This window comes from Pleurodeles waltl, chromosome 3_1, assembly GCF_031143425.1.
Source record: "Pleurodeles waltl isolate 20211129_DDA chromosome 3_1, aPleWal1.hap1.20221129, whole genome shotgun sequence".
NCBI lineage: Eukaryota > Metazoa > Chordata > Amphibia > Caudata > Salamandridae > Pleurodeles > Pleurodeles waltl.
The window spans coordinates 1555079468-1555107035 of NC_090440.1; the positions used below are offsets into that span (position 1 = coordinate 1555079468).

The 27568-nt window shown below is 42.3% G+C and overlaps 1 protein-coding gene across 2 annotated transcripts in view; it reads left to right on the forward strand.

The window, feature by feature from the left end:
- Positions 1-3391: 3391 nt before the first annotated feature.
- Positions 3392-27568, forward strand: part of ACVR1C (activin A receptor type 1C) — a 1080214-nt gene continuing 1056037 nt past the window's right edge. For both annotated transcript variants that reach the window (XM_069225150.1, XM_069225149.1), the window contains exon 1: positions 3392-3614. In XM_069225150.1, coding sequence (XP_069081251.1) covers positions 3545-3614 — 70 coding nt within the window. In that variant the 5' untranslated portion in view covers positions 3392-3544. The remainder of the gene's footprint in view (positions 3615-27568) is intronic.

Consider the following 27568-nt stretch of genomic DNA (forward strand, 5'->3'; position numbering starts at 1 on the left):
TTAAAGGCCTTCGTATCTGTCCTTTAACACTGGAGCGGGCCTTTAATGACCAGTTTAGCATGCTACGGCAGGCTATAAGGCTATAGTGTGCCAGGCCTAGTGCCTTTAGCATTACATTTAATAATAAACAGATCAGGCCTATAGCTATGATCACTGGCTTGCCACCATAATCAGCTAGTCCTGCTGCATCAAGTATAAAAATTGCCAAAAGGAAAAAGTGCAATACATTCACCTTTTTAGTGGAAACACACAAATTTGGCCTAAATCAATGCTGTACTCAGAGGGACCAGATGTGAGTGAAAGCTAAGCCCCTCTCACAGAGGGCTCTGAACGCTCTGTTTTGATTAGCACAAAAGGCCATAAAAACTGCAGGAAAAGAAGAAAGAGGTGGTGAGCAGTTCTGTTGTTAAATTGCATAAAAGCATTTCTGCTGAAATGATCTATTTGGAGATAGAGACACAGGCACATATGATTGAGGGAAACCCTTGTTATTTTCTCGCTAACGAAGTCCCATAAATGATGAAAGTGGTAGCCTTTGGAAACATACCAATCCTCACCATATGGGCCATGGTCAAACTAATATATACACCATGAGTACCTCTATGGGTATGTAACAGAAGAAGTGGCGCTATCTTACGTTAAATCTAAACAAGATGTATTTGAAGAAAAATTCAAAACAAAATTCAGGTTATATAACATCTCATTAAAACGACAATTATGGAAAACGGGAGAGTCTTTCCTGAAAATTGATTTGCTCTTGACCTGCATTGTGTTCAAGGTCGTAAAAGAGCATGTCATACAAACTTGACAACAAAGTTCTCTCTACCATGAATAGCTCTGGGTCAACATGAGTCCAAAAGATGTATGTTAAGATAATGGTAATTTGTTTTTGTGTAGCTTTTGTTGCTTCTGTGTTATGACTATGGATCTTTAACAAGAAAGAGCCTGCCTGCTTTAATGTGTATTGTCACTCGCAGGAGGATAAAAGACTGTCAAACCCACTTGTAATCTTACCTGTAATTTTCATGGTTGTGACAGATAGCAGTAACCCACTGAGATATTTTAGCAGTTTACAGGCTAGATTCAGTAACTAGTGGATGCACTTAATCACACAAAAAAATCAACCAAGGTACTAAATGCAGGTACTATTTCATTTCTATTCTATCCTATGTAGAGATTATATGTGTGGTCTTCTCCCGGTTTAACCATTTTTGGTTACTATTGACCTTAGTACTATGCATGGGAAGAATATTGATTATGCCAGAGTAATCTGAGTAGTTTCAGTAACTCTGCATAACTCTTTGACGCTGAATTACAGCTAATTCCATGATTACTCCTGCTTGCGTAATTAATAGTAAATTGAGGAAAAAATCCTATTGCAAGAGCACATTTAGTGAGCACAGGTGGCCACTCTCGCTTGCTATTTGTGTTCTGCATCATTTCTTACTGCAAAATGCATCCTCAAGTCCATTTTGGACGTGAGGGGGCATTTTACGCTAAGAAAATAGTGCCAAATCCTGGTAATAAATTATGGGGAAATCCTACCCCATGAGCACATTTAGCGAGTGCAAGCAGCTGCTCGCACTTGCTATTCGTGTTCTGTTGCATTTAGGGCTATTTCTTAGTGCAAAATGTATCCTTGCGTCAATTTTTGATGCAAGGCAACATTTTCGCCCTGAACAATAGCACTAAACACAGAATTACTCCATTTGCTTAATTCAATCATAATCTTGCTCAATGCTTACGTGTTTTTGTGTGATTCCGCTACACTGAATTATGCGAGTTACACCCACCCCTACTTGGTAGGCTACTGGTCTGCTTGGCAATTTTCGTTTGGAAAAGTGCCTTTACGCCAGAAAGGTGCAAGCACTTTTAAGCATCTCATGATGGAGAGCATGACGACTGATCAAGGGATTATTAGTAACAGGAGGAGCCGTCATTGAAAGTAGGGCAGTTCATATTGGCATCCAAACACAAGTTTATATTCTTCAGGTAGGCAAAGAACCCTTTAACACAACCGTGCCCGAGTTTTCTCCCAAACCAGATCACAGCAGGTAGGGGTGGTGCACAAAACCCACGCTGACAGTATATGGGCAGCCCCAGCAGTAAAAGTGTTTTTCTAAGAATATTGTAGGCCATGGCATCTATTTATTTATAAATTAAGCATGTACCATAGCTATTTTCTAAACATGGTAAATGTCAGCTGTATGTTTTAGGTTTCTTAAATATTTTCGTTAACAAAATGTATTATAGTTTTATTTTACAACTGTTTAAATTGTGTTGTACTTCAACTGCGACTTGCCGTTTCCTTCTGAAAGCAGCCTTGAGATGGATCTGTTACTGAAAGATGTGCAGAGGAGAATTTAGGCAGATAGATCAGAACCTTTCAACCTTGCCCCAATTTAGAAAATAACTTATGACACCTTCTTAAAAAAAACACTGTGTCACAATGAAGTACGAGTCTGGTTCTACTCTCAGAAACCAGTTACCCCTCCAGTAACGTGTTGCCTCAACCCTAGCTTTTGGCCGTGCCCAAGGCTCCACTGCTTTTGATCTATGTATTCGCTATACAAACACCTCATACATAAATACAGGAGGTCAAGTAAGGACTAACTATTGTGCCGTAATTGATACTGATTAAAAGGTGGTGGGATTAGAAACATTGAGGTAATATATAGCTAATATAATCTGGCATAAAATACAGATGTATAGTAGGAAAGATCACCGTGGTCCTCAATACCACGGTAAAGTAACAAAAACTACCGGTCAACGAAAAAGTTCATTTTCAGCAAGAGTTCAAATACTCAGCAGCAAACTATACAAGATAAAACGTGATAAATCTCTAGTAACGAATACTGCGATAAGGTGCCCAATGAGTTTCATAATATTGAGCTGTAGTGGCCCTGAATAATATACTTAACTACAAAATTATAATTAAAACATGCTGAAATAAATAATGGCGAGGTAAATTAAGATGTTAAACTTAAATAAGATTGTGATAATGCGAGGATTTTTATGAAATGAAATAAAGCTGAGGAAGAGGGTGGCTACGTAGTTTCAACAGAAGTAAAGCGAGTTGTAAAATAACATTGAAAAAAGTATTCCAAAAAAGATTTGGTGGGTGAGCGTCTGAAGAAAATGGTATGGGAATGAAATTTAAAATACAGTAACTTGAAAAACGCCAGTAGGAAATGTTGCGCCATTAGGATAAGTTAAAATGAGCTAAAACCAGGAGAGTGTTGAATAAATCGCGTTGTTCCTGCACTGTGAGATGAGCCGCGCGCTGTGCTGGTGTGAAGAAGCGGCGCTCAGGATCTGCAGTTCCGGTCCGCGGCAGGTCGGGGGTGGGACTTGCGTGTGCGTTGTTAGTGGAGCTCACGGGTGGGAGCGATCTCAGCTGTCAGCCTGATGAGGGCACTGGACTTCCAGTCCTCAGCTGTCAGCTCGCTGAAGTTTCTGTCAGCAGCAGAGCTCCGAGCAACCAGCGATCAGCACCTACCAGGAAGCCTGCGTACGGACTCATCGAGTGAGCAGATGCGCCGTCATGAGCCCGAGGACAGTCTGCCCAGGCTCCGCTCTCATCTTACTAACCGTCGCCGCCACTCTCTGCTCAGGTAATGTGTCGCGCGTTCTGCTTCGCCCTCCTTCCAGCAAGGTACTGGGACATAAGCCTCCGTCATGCTCCCTATTAGACAAGTGTCTCTCAAGCTCCCATGGATGTACTGGGGTATTAGACCAGCCTCACTCATACTGACCAGGGTGCAACGGAGTATTAGACCACCCTTACTCAAAGTGCTATGGATGCACTGTGGTATTACACCATACTCACTCATGCTGCGGGGGGTGGGGCACTGGAGTATTACAACACACTCATTCAAGCTGCTAGGGGTGCAATGGAGTTTTAGACCAGCTTCACTCATGTTGCACGGTTGCACGGTAGTACTAGAAGAGCCTCACTCATGCTGCCAGGGGTGCACTGGAGTATGAGACCACCGTTACGCAAATGGGTGAGGGGGGTACTGGTGTATTAGACCGGTCTCATTTATACTGCCAGGGATGCAAAGGAGTATCATACTTGCCTCACTCTAGCTGCTAGGAGTGCCTCGGAGGATTAGACCACCTTTATTCAAGAGGCTAGGGGTGGACTGGAGTATTAGACCAGCTTCGCTCATACTTCCAGGGGCGCAGTGGAGTAATTTGACCACCCTTATGAAAGTGGCTAGGGGGAGCACAGGCATTTCAGACCATTCCCACTCATACTGCCAGGGATACAAATTAGTATTAGACATGCCGCGCTCAAGCTGCCAGGAGTGCACTGGAGTATCAGATCACCTTTATTCAAGTGGCTATACATGCACTGTGGTATTAGACCAGCCTCGCTCACACTGCCAAGTGTGCAATAAAGTATTAGACCTTACTCAAACTGCCAGTAGTGCACTGGAGTATTAGACTACCTTTATTCAAGAGGCTAGGGGTGGACTGAAGTATTGGACCAGCTTCGCTCATACTGCCAGGGGCACAGTGGGGAAATTAAACCGTCCTTACCCAAGTGGCTCGGAAAGCACTGGGCTATCAGACCATTTTCACTCATACTACTAGGGATGCACAGGAGTATTAGCCCACCTTCTCTCAAGATGCCAGGGGTGCACTGGAATATTAGAACACCTTTATTCAAGTGGCTAGGGCTGCACTGGGGTACTAGACCAGCTTCACTCATTCTGCCAGTGGTGCAATGGAGTAATAGAACAGCCTCACTCATGCTGCCAAAGGCACAATGGAGTACTTAGACCACCCTTACTCAAGCGGTTAGGGGGCACTGGGATATTGGACCATTCTCATTCATGCTGCCAGGGATGCAAATGAGTATTAGACTTGTTCAAGCTGTCTGAGGTGTGCTGCAGTATTCATCCACCTTTATTCAAGCGGCTACGGTTGCACTGGGGTATTAGAACAGCCTAGCTCATACTGCCAGTCCATTGAAGCATTATACCAGCCTCACTCATGCTCGCAGCTTCCAACTTCCGGGACATCACGCATATCTCATGAACGAGACACACATATAAACACAAACAGTGGCACGTAACGTACACGCAAACCAGTCTAATAAATACAATAAAGCCTGGGCTAAATAAATCTATAGTGTCCACGAGACGCATACTCAGCACCTACGTGAAAGGAGAAATACGAACACAGAACATACATAGTATACACGAAATCCTCACATTTGCGCAGTAGTTCAGAAGGCACATGTAAACATTGAGAGGGCACACAGACAGCCGTGGCACTCACCCCTCCCCGTGTAGGGGCTGCACAGGGCTGACTTGGATTAGGCAGGTCGTGCGCACTGCGTGTTTAATCTTCTTAAAAGTTCAGCCACTGTAGCTAAAAAGGGCTTTGCAAACAGGCTGGAATAGAAAGGATAGATAGCATTGCTGTGGTGGCAACCAAATGCAACACCTGGGCTACCTGACTTTCCTCAAGAAAAGTGTGAAGTTGTCCTTTAATAACGATGGAAGGCGGCGAAAGGATTCAGTTTTCATAAAGATCTTATATGACCTCTAAAGTTTGGGTAGTGTCCGAAATGCTGTACTGAAATATGCTGAAAAGATACAAGGGATAGCGCCTCCTGTCTTCTCGCACAGATTTGCTCATTTGGAGCGCCATAGAATATGCCTACATGCCATTTTTAGTAGCCCACCATAGAAAAAATATACCTTTGTGAATGGATCCGAGCTGCCCCTGCTAGTAAATGTGCAGAGTACAGTCCTTTGTATTTGTACTAATTGTATGTGAATATTCCCATTTTGTTTCCATATTGGACGTTTCGTGGCCAATTCACAAAGACATATAGGAGTAGGTATAAGAACCCCACTAAAGTTCCACTTCCCATACCCATAAATTTGTTGGCGAATAAGACCCATTGATACAGAGCCATTTTCAAGAATAGTTGATGTAAATAGAAAAAACGAGATTAAAATACCTTTACAAACAAACGGGTGGCGGTAATCCCAGGATCCAATGTTGAAAAATAATTGGATTTACTTGAAATTGAAGTAGGATACGCAAATTTAAGAGATATGGGTGTGCAAGAGGCCACTGTTTGGAAAAACAAGAAAAGAGGTGGCTATAGCAACCTAACTCATGTATCCTTCTTGAAATGCAGATGCGAAACACATGAATTTAGTAGATTAACATAGTTGAAAAAGAGAAATAATCTTTGGCTAACCCCATTTAAGTGACAATTTAAATGTGAGTTGACAGCTGAGAGAAAGATTAAAAAAACAAAAACAGATAAAATAGCTGCATTTCATGTAATTTCTGGTACAGTTTTTTTTTTAGAAAGATCAGTGTATTAAAAAAATGGCAAACATTTTTGCAAGGTTCTTTTTCGAAAAGCTTCCCCAAAAATGGAGCAAAATGAGACACTAACGAAGTACACTAGACTGAGTAGTGTCAGAAATCGCTTCTTAGGTGCATGCTTACATTTGTAGTAAATTACTGACTTTTTAGGAAATTCATAAAAACAATCGGCAGTATACTGCTAGGATACTGTGAGTGCTAAAGGTTCCCAGGGGTAGGTTTACCAGTGGCTTGTTTACCCATGGAGTCCTCACCCAGGTACCCTCATGTATATGGATGGGCTCGATCTTGATGGTCAAGGGAGCTCCTAGTACATTTATGTGGAGGGGTCTATATTTAAATTTGCCTAACGATAACCTAAACAGTATTGCCATTTCATTCTGGGGATCCCTTGGCAAGGTTAATAGAAGGGTGGTGATATCATTGAGTATGCAACGTATTCAGACATTACTGTAATGTACATGAGGGTATATTGGTGAGGTCTCGGTGATAAACTATGCCACTGACAAATATAGTGGATGAGTCCTTTTTAAATACAAAAGGATTTTCCTGTGGTAGGCAGTGAGAGACAACAATAAAAGGCTACAGTGAGATCTTTCTTTTGATCTTTTGGAGGCAGTGTACTTACAGATACGTTTCCTACTCCGTCTCTTTGATTAAGGGTCCCAGAAATATTAAGGTGCTTAACTATTTCTGCACGAGGAAGTGTTACACAAACATGCGTTTGGGCTTGAAAACTATTATTGTTGTCTCCAATGGGAAAACATTTGGAGTACATTTCAGACTTTTTGGGAATTAAAAAATAATTTCAGTCGTATAGGAATCAGCATCTGTCATACATGACACACATGTAAATGTAACAGGCGGTCAGTAGTAAATGTTAAAGAAACCCTCATATGCACTTGTGAAGTTTTTAATTTCTCCATGTGGAAAGCATTTTACCACGCAGAAACCTACTTCTCTAAACCTCATAAATGTGCACAGTGATCCATCCACATGAACCCCCCCCCCATAAGTGCATTGATGACTACTTACTAAAGTAGAAAATCTAAAAACATATTTGGTCTCTAAAATATGATGAGGAGTAGCCCAAATTCCACTTTTGACAATGTTCAGAATTGTTTGTTAATGGGCTGACCTAGCCCACAAATCTATATTCTATCCATACATCTGCGTAGACAGAAATTCCACCTGTTGGATTTTCCATGCAAGCAAATAAAATTCGCGAAAGCAAACTTCCACTATTAATGATTTTATGAATTTGTGATGGTAAATTCCCATTCCTGATAAAGTGACTGAGGTGCACACAAAGAGTTTGATGATAGCGTCCAGGGCCCCGCAAGAGCTATAAAACACACTTATTTCAAATGAGTGCCTTTTGCCCCATATTTATGTAAATATATGCAGATTTGCCATAGGTTTCACTTCAACTGTCAGGTTTCATTATAGGAGACACACTTCTGTTGTCTCCTCCACTGTTGAGCTGCTGACTGATGGCAGTGGTCAGGGAATCAGCATTTGACGTTCTCTAGTGCTTAGAAACAATCTTTCGCTAGTTCATCTCCATTGCTTCTCAATTTCTGCTGACTTTATATGTACACAATCCGATGGATCTACGAAGTAAGTAAGAAAAGATGGATAGGATAGGGAGGATGGGATCTTCGCTAAATATAATCTAACCACCAAAAAAAGTAACACACAAATACGGAAAATGTGTATGTGTGCACTTATGTGTATACTGTATAGATCTGCATGTAAGACTGTGCATGTGTGGCTAGATGCATACAAATCTCCAGCACATTCCTCTTACCTGAAAAGATCAAAGGAAGTCACACATGTATAAACGTTCTTGAGATTAGTATGCACGTCGATCTGTGTTTTTTTGGGTGTGATGTGTCACACTCTGCCACAAATGTATATAGCAATGGAAATACACACACTCTGCCATCACAACAAACTCTGGTTCACAGGTAGATTAACAAATGCCTCTGCTGTGAGATCCATACACCCTCACATTGTTGTTTTAAGACAAGGGCATTTCCAAACTCACAGGAAAGTACACACATTCAATCCAATAACAGACCAATACAATCAGAGGTCATTCATACACATAAAAAATATATTCCACCATTGATACACACATAATGACACAAGTGATTACCCCCTCCCCCCCACAAACACTGGAGATTTACCCACTTATATTGAATATACAGTGTGTGGAAAAATAGTAAACTTATGTCTTAGTACATTTGGTTATAGTACTATAATCTTTTCCATCCAGAAAAGTAGGGTGCCAATGGAGCGTTGTGTTTTTTATAAATAGACAAATATCGACAGAGGCTACTTAATAATAACATAGAAGCACTGACCATATGCAGTTCTGTACATCTGGGGTTTTAAATGTACTTATGAAATCCATATATTTCAGTGGGCCAGCTAGGCACAGAAATCTGTATCCATTTGACCCATTAAAATTTGAATGCATGAAGTAGGCAGATCCGAAATTTCAAAATGGTGATATATGTTATTCTTATTCTGTTATTATTATTGTTTGTTGTTGTTTTTATCAACCTTATGTTTGTTACAGAATTCATATTATATATTAATGATCATACACTGCAATGAGGCACTTACTTGCCTTACAAATAGCCTCATATCAAGTATAGCAGACTGTATGTATGAATATACAAATCAAGTGTTATGCATATGATATTTTAATTACCATCCTGTTTACAGCATTTTATTTACACTGTTTTGTCCTTGAAGAATGAAACATATCCCTAAAGGTCTAATTATTGGTTCAGTATATCATTATATTCGTCACATTAATTGACCCCTCTCTTGCAACAAGGATTTCCCTGAATGAGCAAAATAACTTTTGACAGTGAAGTGTGGAAGAGAAGGAGGCAGGGTTGCCTTTAGAAATTACATGTGATCAAACAAGTACTTCCTGAACACTGTTATTTAGGTGATGGTAGGCGAATGAGGTTGAGTCAGCAGGTTCAGTTGTTTGAGAAGTTGAGGATTCTAGGCAGGACCTCTGGCTTTTGTCTTTGCATGAGTGGCACATCCAGAAAGACTGACAACATCCAAGTTCGGGCTGCATGCTTACTGTGCTCATTCTATGTGGTACTCCACCTTGTGGTCAGCATCATTGCTTCCTGTTGTGAGAGACATCTCCTTACACAAAGAATTGTCTGCACTGCTGAAAGCAGACAAAGTCATGGAAAGGCACCACTTCAAACCCGTTCCTGACCTCTATATAGTAGATCTGCACCCATTCTCAAAAAGATGTGTAAAAGTGGGCCCAAACTTTCCCACTCAGTTCCATTTCCAACCTGCTTTACTGACCAAGGACCTCACATAGTACTCAAAGAACTGCTGTGATCCAGGGCTGTTATAGCTGAAAGCCAGCCTCGTAAATGTTAAGGGACATCACCTGAAATCAGCACATCTTGCTGGAGAACCTGTGGGTGTGCCTCGGACCTGGGAACCTACCGGCCTCATAAGAAAGGAGAAGGGAATACTTGATTCTGTAGAAGCTGTCTGCCCGAGCAAGTAAAGCGCAGCCGCTTAGCTCAGGGGAGGAGCACCCAGAAAAAAACAGAATGCAAGGGAGTGTTTCCGGAGATGATCTGTGTGAACCCAGGGGGTTTCCAGACCTCCTGCCCTCTCAAGAAACCAAGTGGCGGCTATACTAAGCTATTTAGCTGTCACAAACCCCTTGAGATTTGCTAATTCTCGGAGTTTGTGACCACTAATTCGCTTTTTTCTATGTACTAAACCCTTTTTGCAATTCATTAAATGGTTACTGAATCACACCAATTGGTTTAGAAATGCATAACGAATTGCAGTTTAGAAGGGGTGTGTTTAGGGCATCCTTTCCAAATTGCAATTCTCAATGCACCTGCCCTTCTGGTCCCCTTAGTGAATGTTAAAAAAGTTTGTTGGGGACTTAGCAGTGGTCTAGGGGACCAAAATATTAGTACACAGTATGGTTCGCAAAATCTCATTGGACTCACAAAAAGTCATTGTGCAATCTGCAACCACATTTTTTTAATCCAGTGGTAGTACTTCTGGCCCCAAGCCATGATCCACCAAAGAGTCTGTTCCAGCGACCTCCACAGAGAAAGATGGAAGACCAGTAGTGACTGTGCGTTCACCGTATCTGAGGATCTTGGTCAAAAGATATGGACCAGAGAGAAAAGACTCCCCACCACAAGGGCTGGAAAAACATATCTTTGTCGAGCCATTACACCCCTCACAGGCCAATGCAGAGAGGAGGCAGGGCTAATGAAAGGAGTCCTGGTAACCACAAGCATGACAGCTCACCCCCTATGGACACCCACAGCAGCCCACCTATGCGTGGAAGTTCTGAGTGCCACTATGACCTCGTAAATCGACAAGACTTGAGAAACACTGACTGAGTTTCTAAACAGACTTTGGTGAGTCTTTGAAGGATAATTGCAGCCCACAACTCGCATACAAATACTGCCTAGTCAAGGATTACTGACTGACCTTCAGGTCACAGATTACCGGAAAGCTTCTCCACTTTGCCATAGGGAGCCTGCACCTGCGCTTACCTCTAAAATGTTCTCTTTTCTGTGTAGGGAACTCTGTAGACACCGTAGTTATCACTGCAGTGTGCATCCTAGTAATTTTACTTCTTCTGTATGAGCTGTAGTATTTTTTGGCATGAATAAAATATGTCGCTTTTCTTAAAAGAAAACATTGGGCTGGAAAATTGCTTATTGAACCTATTGTTTTAGTGCCTGATCTCTGAGTTTCTTCCCCTCTCCACTATCTTCTGGAGACACCCTGGACTGCTCGTCCTCAGTACCATGAGCGTCAAATGTGGTAGGGCTTGGCCAAGTTTGCTGCATCATAGTAGGATGGACCTGGAAACACTGGTCATAAACAGCCCCAGCCACCATAATTAAGGCCCAGTAAACCCTGCTGGCCTGTGGCTCCCGGAGTGGGTTTTGTTCGTAAATTTCCGTAAGGGAAAGAGAAGAGCACAATATTGGTTAAGCTATCAAGATGTTGCCATGTCTTGTACCCATAGATAGAAGATATAGGGGGTCATTATGACCCCGGCGGTAGGTGTTAAGGTGGCAGTAGTACCGCCAACAGGCTGGCGGGATATATACTGCCACATTATGACATTGGCGGGTTGACTGCAGCCAGCGCGCCAATTTACCATTCCTACCGCCATGGCTGTTATAGTACTGCCGGCGTCATTTTGAGCCAGCCTACTGCCATGGTTTTCGTGGCATTAGCAACACCACGAAAACCATGGCGGTAGGCCCTACCAGTGACAGGGAATGCCCTCCCTGTTACTAGTAGGAGGCTCACCCACCCCCCAAACACTCCCCCGATGCCTCCCACCCGCCATCCACGCTCCCCCTTCTGATCCACAACCCCCATACACACGCACACCCACAGACATGCACCACGCATACACCCACTCACTCACACTGGCATACACGCATACATCCAGTCATGCTTGCACACACCCGTACACACATTCACACTGACATGCAGACATGCATTCACATTTCCATTCTTACACGTATTCACACACATGCATACACCCGCGCAAACAACACTACACCCACAGATGCATTCACGCACACACTCACAAATTCATGCAGACAACCACACACACACACAACACCCCACCCCTCCCCTGTTGGAAGCCCAACTTACCTTCAGCTGGTCTTCCGTCAGGGAACGGGACAGGGTGCTGTTATCGCTACTTGATATGGCTGGTGGCGGTATACTGGCGTGGCGGTGCTGGTGGTAGCAGCGCCACCTTACCACCATCTGCCAGTATGGCCATGGCTGGATTTCTGCCCTTTTTGTGGCGGAAGTCCGGCTGTGGTCATAATCTGGCAGATGGATGCTAGCCATGGCGACGGTCTTTTGGCGGCCGTCACCACGGTGGTAGGCGGTTTATACTGCCAATGTTATAATGTGGGAAATAGTGAGGTAAAATTCTGTGCCTACACTATTTGCATGCTCACACATGTATGAAGAACACTGGAACCATATACTTAGAGAGTTTACCTCGCCAGTCAATCAAATTGGCTTATCTGTCAACTTAGATCTCCCATCTGTAGCCTGGGGTTGGGACGCACTGAAATGGGTTTGGGAAGAGGGCTGTGATTGATTGAGGAAAAGCTCTGCATGGTGTACCAAACATGGAATAGTCTATGAGATGCTCCTCAAGCAATTGCTTTTATCTACACTAAGCTGCAGACCCAATGCTCTATGATGTATGTATTGCAACTGGTTTGTAGTTTTTAGATATATCACTTTGCAAGAGATGTGTACATACTACTGCATCCTTGAGCTTGCAGCATATGAACTGTAATATAGGACACAGTCCTTTGTACTACATACACATATTGCACTACATTTAGGTGCAACATGTATTTATTATAAAGTTGTGACAATTGGCACTTTCACCAAAAAGCAGTGCAAGTTGGAGTTCCTATAGGTACTGGAACTATTTTAGCACTGTTTGTACTTAAATCGCAGTTATTAGTTTAATAAAAGTATAATTTTTATTTGATTCTTATTGTTAAAACAGGAAAATTCATAATAACATTTGGTAGCACATATAGCTAATACTTGAACCTATTAGGTCTTATGTGTATTACAAATTGATCAGAGAAACATAAATGTGCTGATACACATCTCCTTTCTTATTTGTATAGATACGAAAGTATATGTCTAAAACACTGCATAATTTGATATGAAACCTTTTTGGCTCCATGATTGATACATTACAAGGGCATGTCCATGGCTGGACAGGCTTTCTATTCTACCAGGATTTTCCATGGGGGGGTTGGAGACCCTGGAGGCTTATTTTGACATCCTAAGGCTGCTCCTGGTCCATCTATCACTTTCCCCAGCTCCTTGAGGTTAATTTGCAGCAGGCACAGGGAAGCTTCTTGAAAAAGAGAAAGGGGAGGGCAGATGGTAAAGAGAAAGCGATCAGAGAGTGAGAAGAAAGAGAGGAGAGAAGGGCAGAATGGATGGAATGAAAGAGAGAGAAAGCATAAGAAAACAAAAAGGAGCGGGGCTTGTAGGAGCATTTTTACCAAGGCTCTTTTTCGTTCACCAGTTTGTCCCTACCCATATTTTATTTAGAAACTATGTTAATGATGTTGGTGAAAAGAGACTTTGACAAGAATCTAGTAATTAAAAATATGTGCACAGTTCACAAACATTTATTTAAAAAAACACAACACATATTTTCAAAATATGTTCCACATTATATGTTGCCAAAATATTTAAAACTATCATTTACAATTACAAAAATCTGTACTCTTTTAAATTTGCAACATATTAATGTTGATAACCTAATCCCATGCCATAGACCTCTCTGTGTGATGGCAAGGATTCTTGTCTTGAGGATTGAATGATGTGGGCTTGATTCAGAAAGGTAAACTTACACTTTTATGTATGTTTACAATTGTTTGCTAGTCACAAAGGTACTGTCCTTTCTTTTTATGTGTGAATACTCCACAGTCGTTAAGATACTAAAAAACCTTTCAGAATAGCAAACAATTGTAAACTTACACAGAATTGTGTAAGTGTAGCTTGGTGAAACAGGCCCTGTCTGTATATTTTGATTGTTAATTTGTTAATTCTGCTTCACACAATACCTTTCTTCAAATTTCTGTACATTATGCAAATTTGTGGAGGATATTCCCACAATTTGGGTGGCCCGTAATGCTTTTAAAATCTGGGTTCCATTTAGAATTTTGGGATTTTTTTTGGCCTCCATAGTTACATTTTGTAAAAGTTTTTTTTTAGGTTTAAAGCATTTTTATTGATTGTTAAAGGAGAACAATACAGCAACATCTCACCTACATCTATCTGCCAGTGAGGGACAATGGCAGGTGTGTGAAAGAAGAGAAATGTGGTGTCAATAGAAAGAAAGAGAAAACACCATGAAGGAGGAGGAGGAGGAAGTGTCAGCAAACTGACAGGGTGTGTCAGCAGTCACTTCCAAATAGAATAGCCATGAGACCTAAGCTGTGACTCAAAAGTGTATGTGAAGTCCCTTCCATGAAGCTCAGTCAGTTGTGTGGTCAGCTGTTGTGAGATGCAGTATGCATAGATACACAGGACTTGTTAATTCTTTGAATTCTTGTGAGAGGAACTGCATACAGGGTCCCCAGGTTTTATCGGATTGTGGCATCTGTTGTTCAGTGGCAGCTGTCAGTTTTTCCATACCAAGAAGCTCCCACAGTCTATAGAGCCAATCAGGTTGAGTGGGTGTTTTAGGAGTACCCTCAGCATGATAGCATGGTTTGTTTGGGTGGCACACAGAGCCAGGGTAATAGCGCGCCCCCTGGGGCAATCTGAAGCTAGGTCAGGGCATTTGGGATACCCAAGAGAATGTAGCTCAGAAACCTAGGGAGGTCGGTGTCACACATCTCATCAATAGCAGCCAAGGCCTCAACCCAATATTGTTGAAGTAATAGGCACTGCCAGAAGAGAGTCAAGGTTCCCTCCTGTCTGCAGCCTTTCCAGCAATGGGTATCGCCATCCCATTTCCACCGTGCGACTCGGGCTGGAGTGTAGTACAAATAATGGGCCAGCTTAAGTAGTGTTTCCTTGACGGAGGCGCTGCAGGCTTTGAATTTAGGTCTTTTCAGGATATCTGACTATTCCTTGGGGGTAAAGGTACGCTCGCACTCTTTTTCCCAGCACTGCTGTGCCACCAATTTGGTAGGAGCTAATGGCATTTTGAGAAAGGTGTATATGTCGGAGAGTAAGTGTTTATCGGTATGTTGGGTAATGACCCATTTCTCAAAGGGCAGTAAAGGTCAACTAGTGTGGGGGCGGATGGGTGGTTGCGTGACCCAGTGGCAGATGGTAACATATTGCCAATAGGCGGTTGGAGGAAGGCCATAATTAAGTTGGATCTGGGGAAAGTTTATTATCCCGTTGTGGTTGAAGAAGTCCCCTATTCTTTTGTAATTAATCTGCTGTCATGTAGCATATTGGGTCGCCTTGGGGATGTTGGGATTTCCAATGATCAGGGTTTGAGGGAAGATGCGGGTGGATATTTTCTTTAGTTGTTGCACTCTGTCCCAGGTGCCCATAGTAGCTCTAAGAACAAGGGAAATGTACACTCCAGGTGGTCTATGTGGTATAGGTAGCCGCGGCACCTTTCAGATATGGATGCTCGCAATCGTTTGATCAATGAAACACCAGTGTTTCTCCGAACATGGTCTGGCCCATTCCCTTAGGTAACGGAGTTGTGCAACTTGGTAGTATCATGTGAGATGTGAAATTCCAAGGCCTCCTTCCGCTGGGGATAAGTACACCTGCCACTTTGCCATATGGGCCTTCTTGTCTGTCCAGATGAACTCCCTTATGTGCTGCAATCTGGCCAGGACCAGTGGCGGGGGCTGCAGGGGCAGAGTTTGCATGACGTATACAATCTTGGGTAGAAGGGTCATTTTAACCACAGTGAGCTGTCTCAGCCATGAAAGGGTATAACCCCTTCTGGACTGCAGGTCCAATCATGCAGGTGAGAGGAGCACAGCGTAGTTGCTCTCAGCTATACGTGCCAGAATGGAGTTAATATAAAGGCTCAAATAGATCACCCCTTGCATGGCCCATGTAAAGGGGAAAAGTCGATTGACTGCGGGTTTATCAGTTTGTGGGACAGTGAGATTTAGTATCTGTGATATCTGTAGGTTAACCTTGAACCCAGAGGCCTTCCCAAATGCTTCTGGCTCACTCACAAGGGAAGGCAGGGAGGTGAGGGGATGTGTGAGGGTGACCATAGCGTTGTCAGCTTAGAGAGCCGGTTTGTGTTCCCTCCCGCGCAAGGTGATGCCTGTTATTGTGGGGTTTTTATGGATTTGTTCTGCAAATATTTCCACATACAAGGCAAAAAGAAGCGGCGACAAGGAACAACCCTGTTGAGTGCCATGGGTGATATAGAAGGACAAAGAGCGCAGGCCTTTAACCCAGAAAGCTGCCTGAGGGTTTGTGTAGCTACACCAAATCCAGCGATGAAACCACTGTCCAAGGCCCACTTTCTGGAGCGCCAGTGAACCCGGTCAAATGCCTTCTCGGCATCAACCGATAGCAAAAGGTCAGGTACGCGGGAGCACTGGGTTTTATTTAAGAGATGGCAAAGGTGCTTTGTGTTGTCACTCTCAGGAATAAACCCTGTCTGATCTGGGTCCACCAGACTCTGCATGTATGGGGCAAGATGGGCCGCTAAAATAGTAATTAATACCTTGGCATCGAAATTTAATAGTGAGATCGGCCTGTATGATTGGCAATGTCTGGGGTCTTTGCCTGGCTTAGTGTGCACTGTGTTAGTGGCAATTTTCATAGTCTCTGTAAGGTAGCCAGTAGTGCTGAATACATTTTAGAAGCGGGTGAGGTGGGGAGCTAGGGGTGCAGCAAATAGTTTGTAGAAATCAGCAGTCTTGACATCTTGTCCTGGTGCCTTGCCTGTTTGCAAACAAGAGACAGCGGACAACACCTCGTCTTTTTGGATGTCTCGGTCAAAGTGTGAAGTGTCATAGTGCCAGGTGATTTAAGGGGACCTGTGCTAGGTATGAAACTGTGTTGTCTCTGTGAAGCCCGTCAGCTGAGTAAAGGGCAGCGTAGAAGTGCTCAAACGCTTGCATAATGTGTTCTTCTTGGTGTATCTTGTCTCCTTGCAGTCCTTTTAGCTCGGCAACTTTCTAATAACTTGGACCCGCAGGCGATGTGCCAGTAGGGAGCCCACTTTGTTACCCCCAGCATAATACTTCTGCTTGGTACACAAAAGACCATACTCTGCCCTGGCCATATCTAGGGCCTTGAGTGGGTTAGGCTCTGTATTGAGCTGGCACCCTCCCTATAGGAGTCTGACTGTTTGTGTGCTTCTTCTCTCTCCTTCATCTTCCCTTCCAAACAACTCCATTTATCCCTCCTGTTCTGATTAAGTCAGGCAGCAAGAACAATGAGCCGGCCCTGAAATGCTGCTTTTAGTGTTAACCCCAGTAAAACCACAAGTGTGTCCAGAGTATCATTTGTTTCCAAATATTCATTAATGGCAGCATTTATTTCTTAGATGATACTTATCTATGTTAACAGTTTATGGTTAAGGCGCAAGTTGTGAGGTTGGGCGTTGCATCTTAGCAAATAAAGAGTGAGGTTGATGGGTAAATGATCTGAGAGGGCAGCCACCCCTATGTCGACCCTCGCAAAAAAAGGTCTAATTCCTGTCCTTAGGGTGGTGTGTGTGCCATACATCTGTAAGGCCATAATCTGCCAGCCATTGATGGCCCTGTGGTGTGAATGCTCCTGTCTGTCCCACCCTCTGTATTGATCAATCCAGGATTGCGTCAGGGACCAAGTTAAAGTGTCGGCCAAGCAGGATGTCAGCGTCAGTCATGGTCATCACGTGCCCCAGTGCATCAAGGATAAAGGCCTCCTTATTTTCATTGGGAGTGTGTAAGATAGTAAGCGTAAAGGTGTACGTTTTCATGATGATGCGTAAAGATTTGAGTCTGCTAGCTAGGGATTTCAGCCTGCGTCTGAACTACCCTACCGGGGAAGTGCGAAGCTAATGAAATGTCCACCTCTGCTCTTTTCCCGGTAAGCGAAAAGAAGTAGTGACAATCGTACCTTTGTGATCGCAGGAGCTTCCAGTCTGTTTTAAGAAGGTGGGTTTTCTGAACAAGATAGGTATCACATTTAAATTCCCTTAACATAGACAAGAATGTGAGGTGCTTCACTGGTGAGTTGAGGCCCCTAAGATTGTAGCTGATTGTTTTAACCATGTGCCACTATTAGGGAGAGCATGTGGATTGAAAATTCATACAAAGCTCAATTGCTACATATCTGGGTAGGCAGGACGTGCATGGTGGGCACATGGAGATGCGTCTGTATGTGATGTGCTGAGCAGGAAGAGGAGGGAGAAAGAGATAGAAAGAACATCACAAAAACAACAATAAACTATGTAAGTACTGCAGCCCCCTCCCGGGATCATGAGGAATAACATGTATGGGGTCCATATCTCGGCCGCCAAACCTATCTGGGCATCAGTCTGTTGATCAGGGAAGCTCTGCTGCTGAAAGTCGCACCATCCAAAATGGAGGAGTGCGAGCTCAGGTGCATCTCTCTTTATGACAGGAAAGTGACTAGTTGATGTGCCTCAAAAGGAGCCCACCGGCTGTGATTGTTTAGTGGGGCTCTCCCTTAGTCATTTTTAGGCTCAAATGTGGTGTCCTGGTGCTGTAGGTGGCAGAAAAGGGCAGTTCTATGTTTGTGGCTCTTCAGTTCAGTAGGCTTGTTGGAGCCCTTTGTTCTTGGTCACATGGGATGTCGTGAGCTCAAGGGGGAGTGAGGGAGACTCCATAGGGGAGAGGACAGGCTGTGTTGACCTCTTGTGGCTTGTCAGTGTCTACCAGTGCTTTGACTTTCTCTGAGGTGCAACACATTCCATGTCTCGCTTTTCCAGTGAAGGTGAGGTGGAAGGGATATCCCCACCGATAGCGAATTCCCAGCTTGTGCAAAAATTCTGTGATAGGCTGCAGCAGATGATGACGCAGCAGTGTGATACATCCTGGTAAAGCCAGCCCTTGTTGCCTTCAATGTCTACAGCATTCCAATGTCGTACCACCACCATAATCATTTCTTTTTGCTTGTAGTACAGTAGACAGCTCAGAATACCTTGGGGCATGCCTGGTGATCTAGCCGACCAGCCTGCCTTGTGTGCATGATCCAGTATAGTGTCCTGTTAGACCAGATCTGAGCCACATGGCAAAACAGTCAGATGACATAATCCTCCAATTTCCCCAATGCAACCTGGAGTGGTACTCCTTTAATTCTTATGTTGGCTTGTTGTTGGCTATTTTCAAGGTCCTCCAGTCAACAGCACAGATCAGTATTCCTGTCCTGCAGATCTATTAGCTCACGCCGATGCACGCTGTGTTCTCCTTCGTGGGAGTCACTTGTTCAAGATCGTTGACCCTTTGGCCCAGATCATCCACTTCTCATTTAAAATCATTGACCTCCAATGTTATTTCCTGCTTGAGAGCTGTGATGTCCTTCCTCAGGGTGGTAAAAAGAGTCTCCAGGAAGGTCCGGGTGACCGGTGCTTCTTTGCCCATTTGATCAGAGGCGGCGCCATCAACCAACAAGTATGTCAACATAGAGACCTCACTGGGATGCTCCGGTTTTATGCCCTTGGGCTTAGTGGCCAGTTCTTAGATGGAGTTGTCCCTTTTAGTATGATGAGCAACCATGATTGCCACAATGACCTATGAGATGTCATGGCAGGCGATACTGAGGAAGGAGGTTTTCGAATCAGCGGTGGGCAGACTTCGGGCTGCTGAGATCAAAGTGTGTGCTGTGCCAGACCCGATGCACCCCCAAAGCCTAGCATGAGTGAAGGAGGGGCCTCAGTTCTCAGCGTCAAGGCGGTGAGCTTGCAAATGGCAGAGTGGCCCAGTCAGCGCAGAAGAGCCGTCGGTTAGTGTGGTCCCCAGAAGGGCACTATTCCAGTGCATCGGTCCCCCACCTCCAGTATGCAGCCAGTAACGCAGGCCCTCCTCCAGCAGGCCCCCAATATCTTTGAACAGTTCAGCTCCAGAAAGGCGTAAGTCACTACCAATGGCTGGTGCCATTGTGGGTGCCAGAAACAGAGTGGAGCAAGTGCTTTATGTCGATGAGGGGCCAGAGGGATAATGTAGATTACAGGCCACAGATCCTCCCGTCATCAGTATTCAGGGGCAGGACCAAAGTTACTCCCAGTTCACCTCAGTTCTTCAAGCCATGAGGCCCAGTGTGATCCAGCTTGGCGGGTAGCACCCCGCACATGTAAGATCAAGATTCGGGGCTGTCACAAAGCCCTTCATTGCAGACTGCATCTAGATGCTTCTGCACACAATATCTCAAGGAGGTTCAGGCGGAGCAGGCTGTTCAATTAGTTTGCAGCTGCGACTCCATTGCGAAGGCCCGTGCAACAGGATTGCCCCGGGGCACAGGTACGTACCTTGAGGTCTCCCGCAGTGTTCAGTGGGGTGGGCCGTAGGAGGTCTAGCGACATTGGAGTGCTGATCGCTCCGAGGCAGCTTCCATATTGGAATACGTGGGTCAGGCTGTGACGTAATCCCATGCCTCCAGTAGCAGGAATTAGGTGCCGGTGAGCTCAGCTATCGGCTCTCCACATTCTGTAGGCTCTCCAGCGAGCCTGGGGGAATCAAATAAGGTATTGCGCACCACACCTTCACCAGTGGAGCGCGGTGTTCCGTATGTCCACTACTGTGTGGGTGCTATCTTGGACATGTCCCATTTTTTATAAAAAAAAATTGTACATTTAATTTGGCTGGATGACAGATGTGTGACTATAGCTTGAGGTATGTTATTAATACTCAGTGTTTGTTGATAACAGGGGGAATAACCACACTGTGACACCTTGCCTCACGTCTATTACATTCCTCTTATCACTATCATTGCATAAACTGCTATAATCAAGGCTGCACTAGTGGCTAAAATTGCTAAGAAATCTTTTCCGGTGTTAGAGGGCAAGATCACATAAAAATGAACATTGGGGGACACATCACATAAGGTGATCAGGAGTGCTAATTTTACATTTGTGGTTTGAGTGGTGTCTTATAAAGAGCAAGAGCTGAAGCCTCTGCATTTTACTGCTTTAAACAGTGGTAGATGGTTGTTAGTTACTGACATTTTAAAGGAATGTGTTGCTTTTGGATGAAACGTTTGCAGCATTTATCGCCTTTTCTAAAGTATTCACAAAACACAATGTACCAACACAATAATTGTACAAAGTAAAATAACACAAAAACATACTAGTGCAGAACACAACAAAATTCATCAAAACAGGGACAACAAAATAACCACAGTACAACACAACACAGTGCAATAATGCACAACCACAGCAGCACAAAAAACAACACATAATTTCCACATCAACATGCAACACAATAAGCATGCACATGTGTTCTTGTAACATAATGACACCTCCTCAGTTCTTCTTTCCTAATAGGATGTTTGCACTAATAAAGGTCTTACTTGCAGTCAATGTCAAGTAATAATGCCATCCAAAAATGCTTTGTAATATAGCCTTGTAAGTGCTTATTCAAGGCATGGGTTCTGACATAGCTTTTGGCTGTCTTGTTTCTTAAATTGTTGAAGAGCTTGGGCAGCACTATGTTGTCTGAGTAGACAGCGGTAAATGATAATTTGCTACTGAAACATTCACAGAATGTGCTAATTTTTGCAATAAGAATAGTGGCATTTGTTGACATCTCATTAGTAGTACGGAGAACAACACAGCGAATAATGTAATGGAAAGGAAAACAACTACACAACAAAACACAGCAGAACACAACACAATTAAATAAAACAAAAGCGCAATCACACAACAGTAACACCATAATACCAGTAAGCGACAATATCACATGCACATTGGTATGTTGTGTTATTTTGCTGATGTTTGTTGTGTTGTTGGATTTTTATTTGTGATGTTGTGCTGTATTGTTGCTTCTGGGGTGTCTTATTGTATTATGGTGGTACGGCGTCACTGTACCTTAATTGAAGTCTCTCTGTTCATTTATGCACAAACATTCTTGTCACAAATTACCACCACCACAAACAAATAATTCTTTATAATGCAGGGGTAAAAGCTGTTTTCTCCAAGCCCTGCCTTAATTGCTTACCACCAAGGACTTGCAATAGCTCCAGCCAAAAATGTCTTGTGATCCAGCAGAGAGTCATTTTATTTCCACTTTTGTACTACACATGTAACCATTCTAAGGTTTATTCTACTGTTCTACAGTATTTCAGAGTTATGAATTGGTTTATGGGAGGCACCTAAAATTAATATGCTAAACAGGCAACAGATGAATTACCAAATTACATAATTAAGCATGTAGGAGTGAGATAAAAGTATTACATTTGTACTTTAATCCATTCAATTTTAAAAAATATTTCAAGAAAAAGCAAATAACATCGGATAACATTTTTTCCAAAAATACTGTTTAACAGCCCTGTTTGTGAGGTGAAAACCAGGGGGCTCAACAAAGTCCAATATTTGGGGGATAGTGTGAGTATAGCAATGGGTGTGCCATTTCAACCTTGAACACTAGACTCATAGATTCTATAATGAACTTGTCAACACTGCTGTACATTATTACAGAGGACTTGTGGCACCAGACTGCCATTTTCAATCCAAGATGAGTGAACTGTGCACTTCTCCTAACTCTTTCAGTCCCTAGCAGTATGTCAACTAATGCCGATGTCTTCCTGAAGCATACTCCGGGAGCTCATAGTTGGCTATAACTTACCCCCATTGGCCTTTTTTGTTTTTGCCATCCACCTCTGAATCATGTTAACCAATCTACATACTAGCTGACACTCTTGCTCATCTAAACTTTTTCTTGTTCTGAAGATGACCTATTCAATTACTAAGGTCGGGACACTGTGGACGCTTCTGACAGTTGGAAAAGAATAGCAATTTTCACATTGTCAAATAACTGAGGTTTGTACTTATTATGTGAACATTGTGCTTTTCCTTTGTTGTTTATCTTTTTACACACACCTTGTATAGTTATATGTTATATTCACTATTTGATCACTTCAGCACTTAGCACTGATTTATTGAAATTTGATCAACTTTCAATCAAATATTTTAAAATATTTTGATACTAAAATTGTAGGCTTTATTATTATTATTATTATTATTTTGTCTTTGTTGGGTGGAGTTCCTTTTAAAAATCATTATTGATCATTTGAATATTCATAACTTTTATGTGCAATACTTGGAACCATTGTTGCACATTTATACATTGTATAGATTGAACATTTCGCAATGCATGGCTGAAATAAAATATGTCCAGGGTATTGTTCTAACTTAGAAAATAAGGGAGGAGAACCAGCAGTGGTCGGGGATTGTGCAGGCACGGAACAGAAGGACATTTTTGGAGGAAGAACCAAACTTTATAATATATTTTGATGGAAGTCTGTTAGGATGAGATGCAAAATGCGTCCAGGCATACACCGTGGAATGATGGTTAGAAGAGAAGCTTACAAATCAAGTACTTTAGTTGTTAGCTGGTTCTTGTGCGATACAGCATCTGATGAACAGATGGTGAATTGTGAGATGTTGGGAATGGACAATATGTCAGTAGTGTGATTTGTGAATACAATGGGGTGGGCCCTATCAAAGGGTCTGGTAGAGATGGCAGAAGACTTTTGGAGTTTTTTTCTTGAAAGGGGAATTATGGTGAAAGTGGAACGTGTGCTAGGTTTAATGAACTGTATGATAGACTGGTTTTCAAGAAGTACTCACAATTTGACCAACTGGATGTTGAAGTGAGTGATGTTTTAGTACATGTAAGGGAATTGGGGTCCAGTAGGGTGATCTTTTTGGAGACTGCTTCTAAAAACAGGGTGTCAAGACACACGAACGTTGATATCTAGATCCAACAAGATCAATGTTAGTTTTCATACTTCAACAAACACACGGCTGATAATGAAAGAGAGTGGATCTTGTCATATATCCGATTGCAGAGCTGGGTTTTAGTCTGCCTACTAGAGTGTTGACATCTCAAAGGTAAAGGGTATCTTTAGCATGACTATAGTTTAAAGTTTGAACTTTGAAAGTTATACTTTGCCTATCATATACTTACTAACACTCTGAATTTCCACTCTTTATGATTTAAAACACAATCTTTCATCTGAGACATAACACAATTATATTTGATAAAGTAAGTGTAAATCACAGTTAGGGCTGCAATATGTCGTATGCTTACAATAGAAATCTTCAATATTAGGAAATACAGTTTCATGCATGGTGTATGTTCAGAGTGACAAATGGATACATTTAATGCCAAAAACATTGGTTAGTATGTAATTTTTAGTCATTGTTACTGGTCATTAAATATTGTCTAGCACTGATATAATCATACCATACAACAATAATTCTATTCCATACAATAAAAAGTTAAAAAGATTTTGAGGTCATATAATTTATATTCACTTTAGTCATCAATGAGAAAACTTCAAAAAAATAATAATTCCAGTGCGTCAGGTTTGTTCCATAATGTTTTTCAGCTCTTTATGTGATGTACAGAATCCAATATCTATTTCTTTGGACTAACTAGGTCAACATGTGTTCTGTGATGTATTCATATTTCATGTAAAGGATGACTTATTGTGAAAACAAATAAGTGCTACAGGGTTTGTTATCCTACTGGATGGCTCCTTGTGAAAACAAGTGATACCGAATTTGTAATCCTAATGTATCACACATTGTGAAAATAACAAATGAAAGTCTTTATCCTTTAAGATACTTCTCTAGTTTAAGATGTCTTTTGTCAACTTCATGGAGGAACAAATGAGAGAATTCACACAATTCCCACCTGCAGCAACTGTATATCACAATTCTTTAGCAAAGATGCTATGAACCACCAGGAACCTAAACTCTGCTGTCAAGATGGCCACCACAATTTGCAAGTCTTGTGACAGTCCTGTGGGCTGATGGGACATGTAGTTCTTCTTGTCTTTACTCACCATCCCATGTTGTTCTACTTGTCTTTACTCAGCACCCACACCCTACAAACCCTTCCATCCTCTTCTGCTTCTGAAGACAATCACATTCATGAGCCTAGGAGTTACACTTCATTCTGAACCATCCCATAGGTGTAACCTTGTCCCATGCTGCATCTTATCACAGGTGCAGAGGTTCTTCATTTTGGGTCTGGATGTGGAGGCGGTAGGAGTGGAAGCTATTCCTCGGGTTAGCAAAGTCATGTTCCAAATGTGTTTCCTCCATTTGCAATAATTTTAAGAGTATTGTTAACAGTTTACCACTGGAAGGAACCAGTGGTAGAATTAGCGCCTTTATGGAGGGTACAGGCATTGTTTCCGGTGTTGATGTAAATATCATAGTTTATCCATTTCTTTTTGTTTCCAAGAATAACCAATAGAATTATTAGGGTAGTTACACAAGATGGTAATTCAGAGTGATTTGATGTAATTGATTAAGAGGATTTCTAGACACATCTGCACAGTGATATTCTCTTCAAGAAGAGTTTTGGAGTTTATTTACAAATACTGGGTTACATGCACAATGATTGCAATGGTTCTCTTTCACATGGAAAGGGAGTTTGTTCTTGTTTCAGTTTAGGTAGTTCAGGTATTAACTATATCTCAGTGTTGATTGAGAAAAGGTTTGACCACAGGCCAATTAACCTTTACAAATCAGCAACTGCAGCAGGCATTGAATTAGTAAAGGGGCTGTATGGTAAAATTAATTGGTTAAATGGCTACTTATAGCTTAAGATTGTGCAAACCTCCATCTACAAAGCAGAGTAAATTATGGGATGCTAACAATGTTCTTCAACTCTTAGAGGTCTGGGGGGATAATGTCTTTTTTGCCTGGTCCATCTTTTAAGCTTTCTATATTATTGTGCCCGATTCAATTTAGGGGAGTTTAAATTATAGGGCTTTAGATGTTTCTAGTAGAATGTATCAACTGGAAGGTGTTTGTTTTAACTTATAAAGGAAGACTGAGACTTTGCCAACCAGCATTTTCTTTCCTGGTCTTCCAAACAATGCAAATCTATGTGTGGTTCATAGCCTCCAAGAAAATGAGAAGAAGACTGTAAGTTTGAGGCCAGTAGTTTTTTTTTACAATTGTTATTTTTTTTAGATCACCTGATAAACTGGTATCTTTGCCAACTCTATCATCATGGGTGAAACAGGTTATGAGCAGCAATGCTAGAGATGTGGTGTTGTGTTGTACACATTCATTCAGTGGATCTTTGGCTTGAAAAATGTGCGTGTTAGGGGGAGGATTGAAAGATGTTTTATGATCAGCTTGAAGCAAAGTCCGTAAGGTCTGACTCCATCTTAAATGGACCTCGACTCCATCTTAGCTCATGGAGGCCTCCATCTTCTCCATAACGAACACTGGACATAGACAAGTTCCATGTTTTTGCAAAATCATTGTCAGGCCTGCCTTTTAACACCATTGCCGGCAGACCTTATCTTTCAAGGAACTGTGATATTGTCAAGTTCTTTGATCAATGACATAGATACAACATCTTAGACAACATTCGTTTGGGCCAAATGTTGATTACCCATTATGTCAAGGATAAATAACAACTGATATAGATATTTAATCAAAAGAGTGTAGCCTGAATTGACATCCTTCCTTCCCTATAGGTCCATAAAACAATGTTAGAAATATATACTTTGATCATAATCTAGGTCAGACATTCCAATCCCTGATAAGATTTAGAATATAAGGGCTGTCATTTGTTCACTTGGGAGACAGGTACTTTGCCGCGATTATTGCCCGAGATTCTACCAGAGACGGTTTTACCTACTGCCAACACACTTTCCACTTCGCAGATGGTACATCTCGCCTGAAGCCCGAAGCTCTTAGAACCAAGTCCCGGAGAAAGACCGGCTGACTGCTACCACAGTGGGTGTTTACCCCTCACAAGGAACACCGTTGTCACTCCTCCGCTGATAAAGACAGCCTCTGCTATCAACAATGTATGCAGTATGTCCATTCTTCCTAAGAAACTCTAGACTGCAAGTTACTCTGGCTTTCATGCTCTCATAGTATAGCGCATAGAAATAGGCAATAGGGTGTTGGGTTCTAGACAAGTTTTTAAATGACATTTTAGCAATGCCTGCCATGTCCATTTTGTTCTTGTTACTTATAGCCTGTTTCATTGTCGTTTTCATAATGTTCTGTGTAGTTGTTTTAGATGTACTGAGAAACAGATTGTTTCTATAGTAGTAAGTGCTTTTAGTGTAAAAGTGTTCATTCTTTTTAGTACGGGTGTGTGGTACAGTGAATAGCAAAATGAGATTTGTAGCTGTTTCCAGGATGCTCCTGATCATCCCTTTACGGGATTGTTGGTAACCCAAAAGCAATACTTCTATGTCAGTTACACATTGAATAGTATATCGCGGGTCTACAATACCTTGTCTTACACATTCATCGCTGCGGCATTGAACCAAGTTCACCCTGGTCACCTGTGGATGGAAAGACACACCTTGTAGAGTTATGCCAAACTCATAACTTACCCAACAAGCTGATTAGTCAAATGATTCTGTGTGGAAGCAGTTATATTTTTAACCTGTCAATAGCGCTGTTTGGTGGGTACCAAGCTTTGAACCTGTATAATAT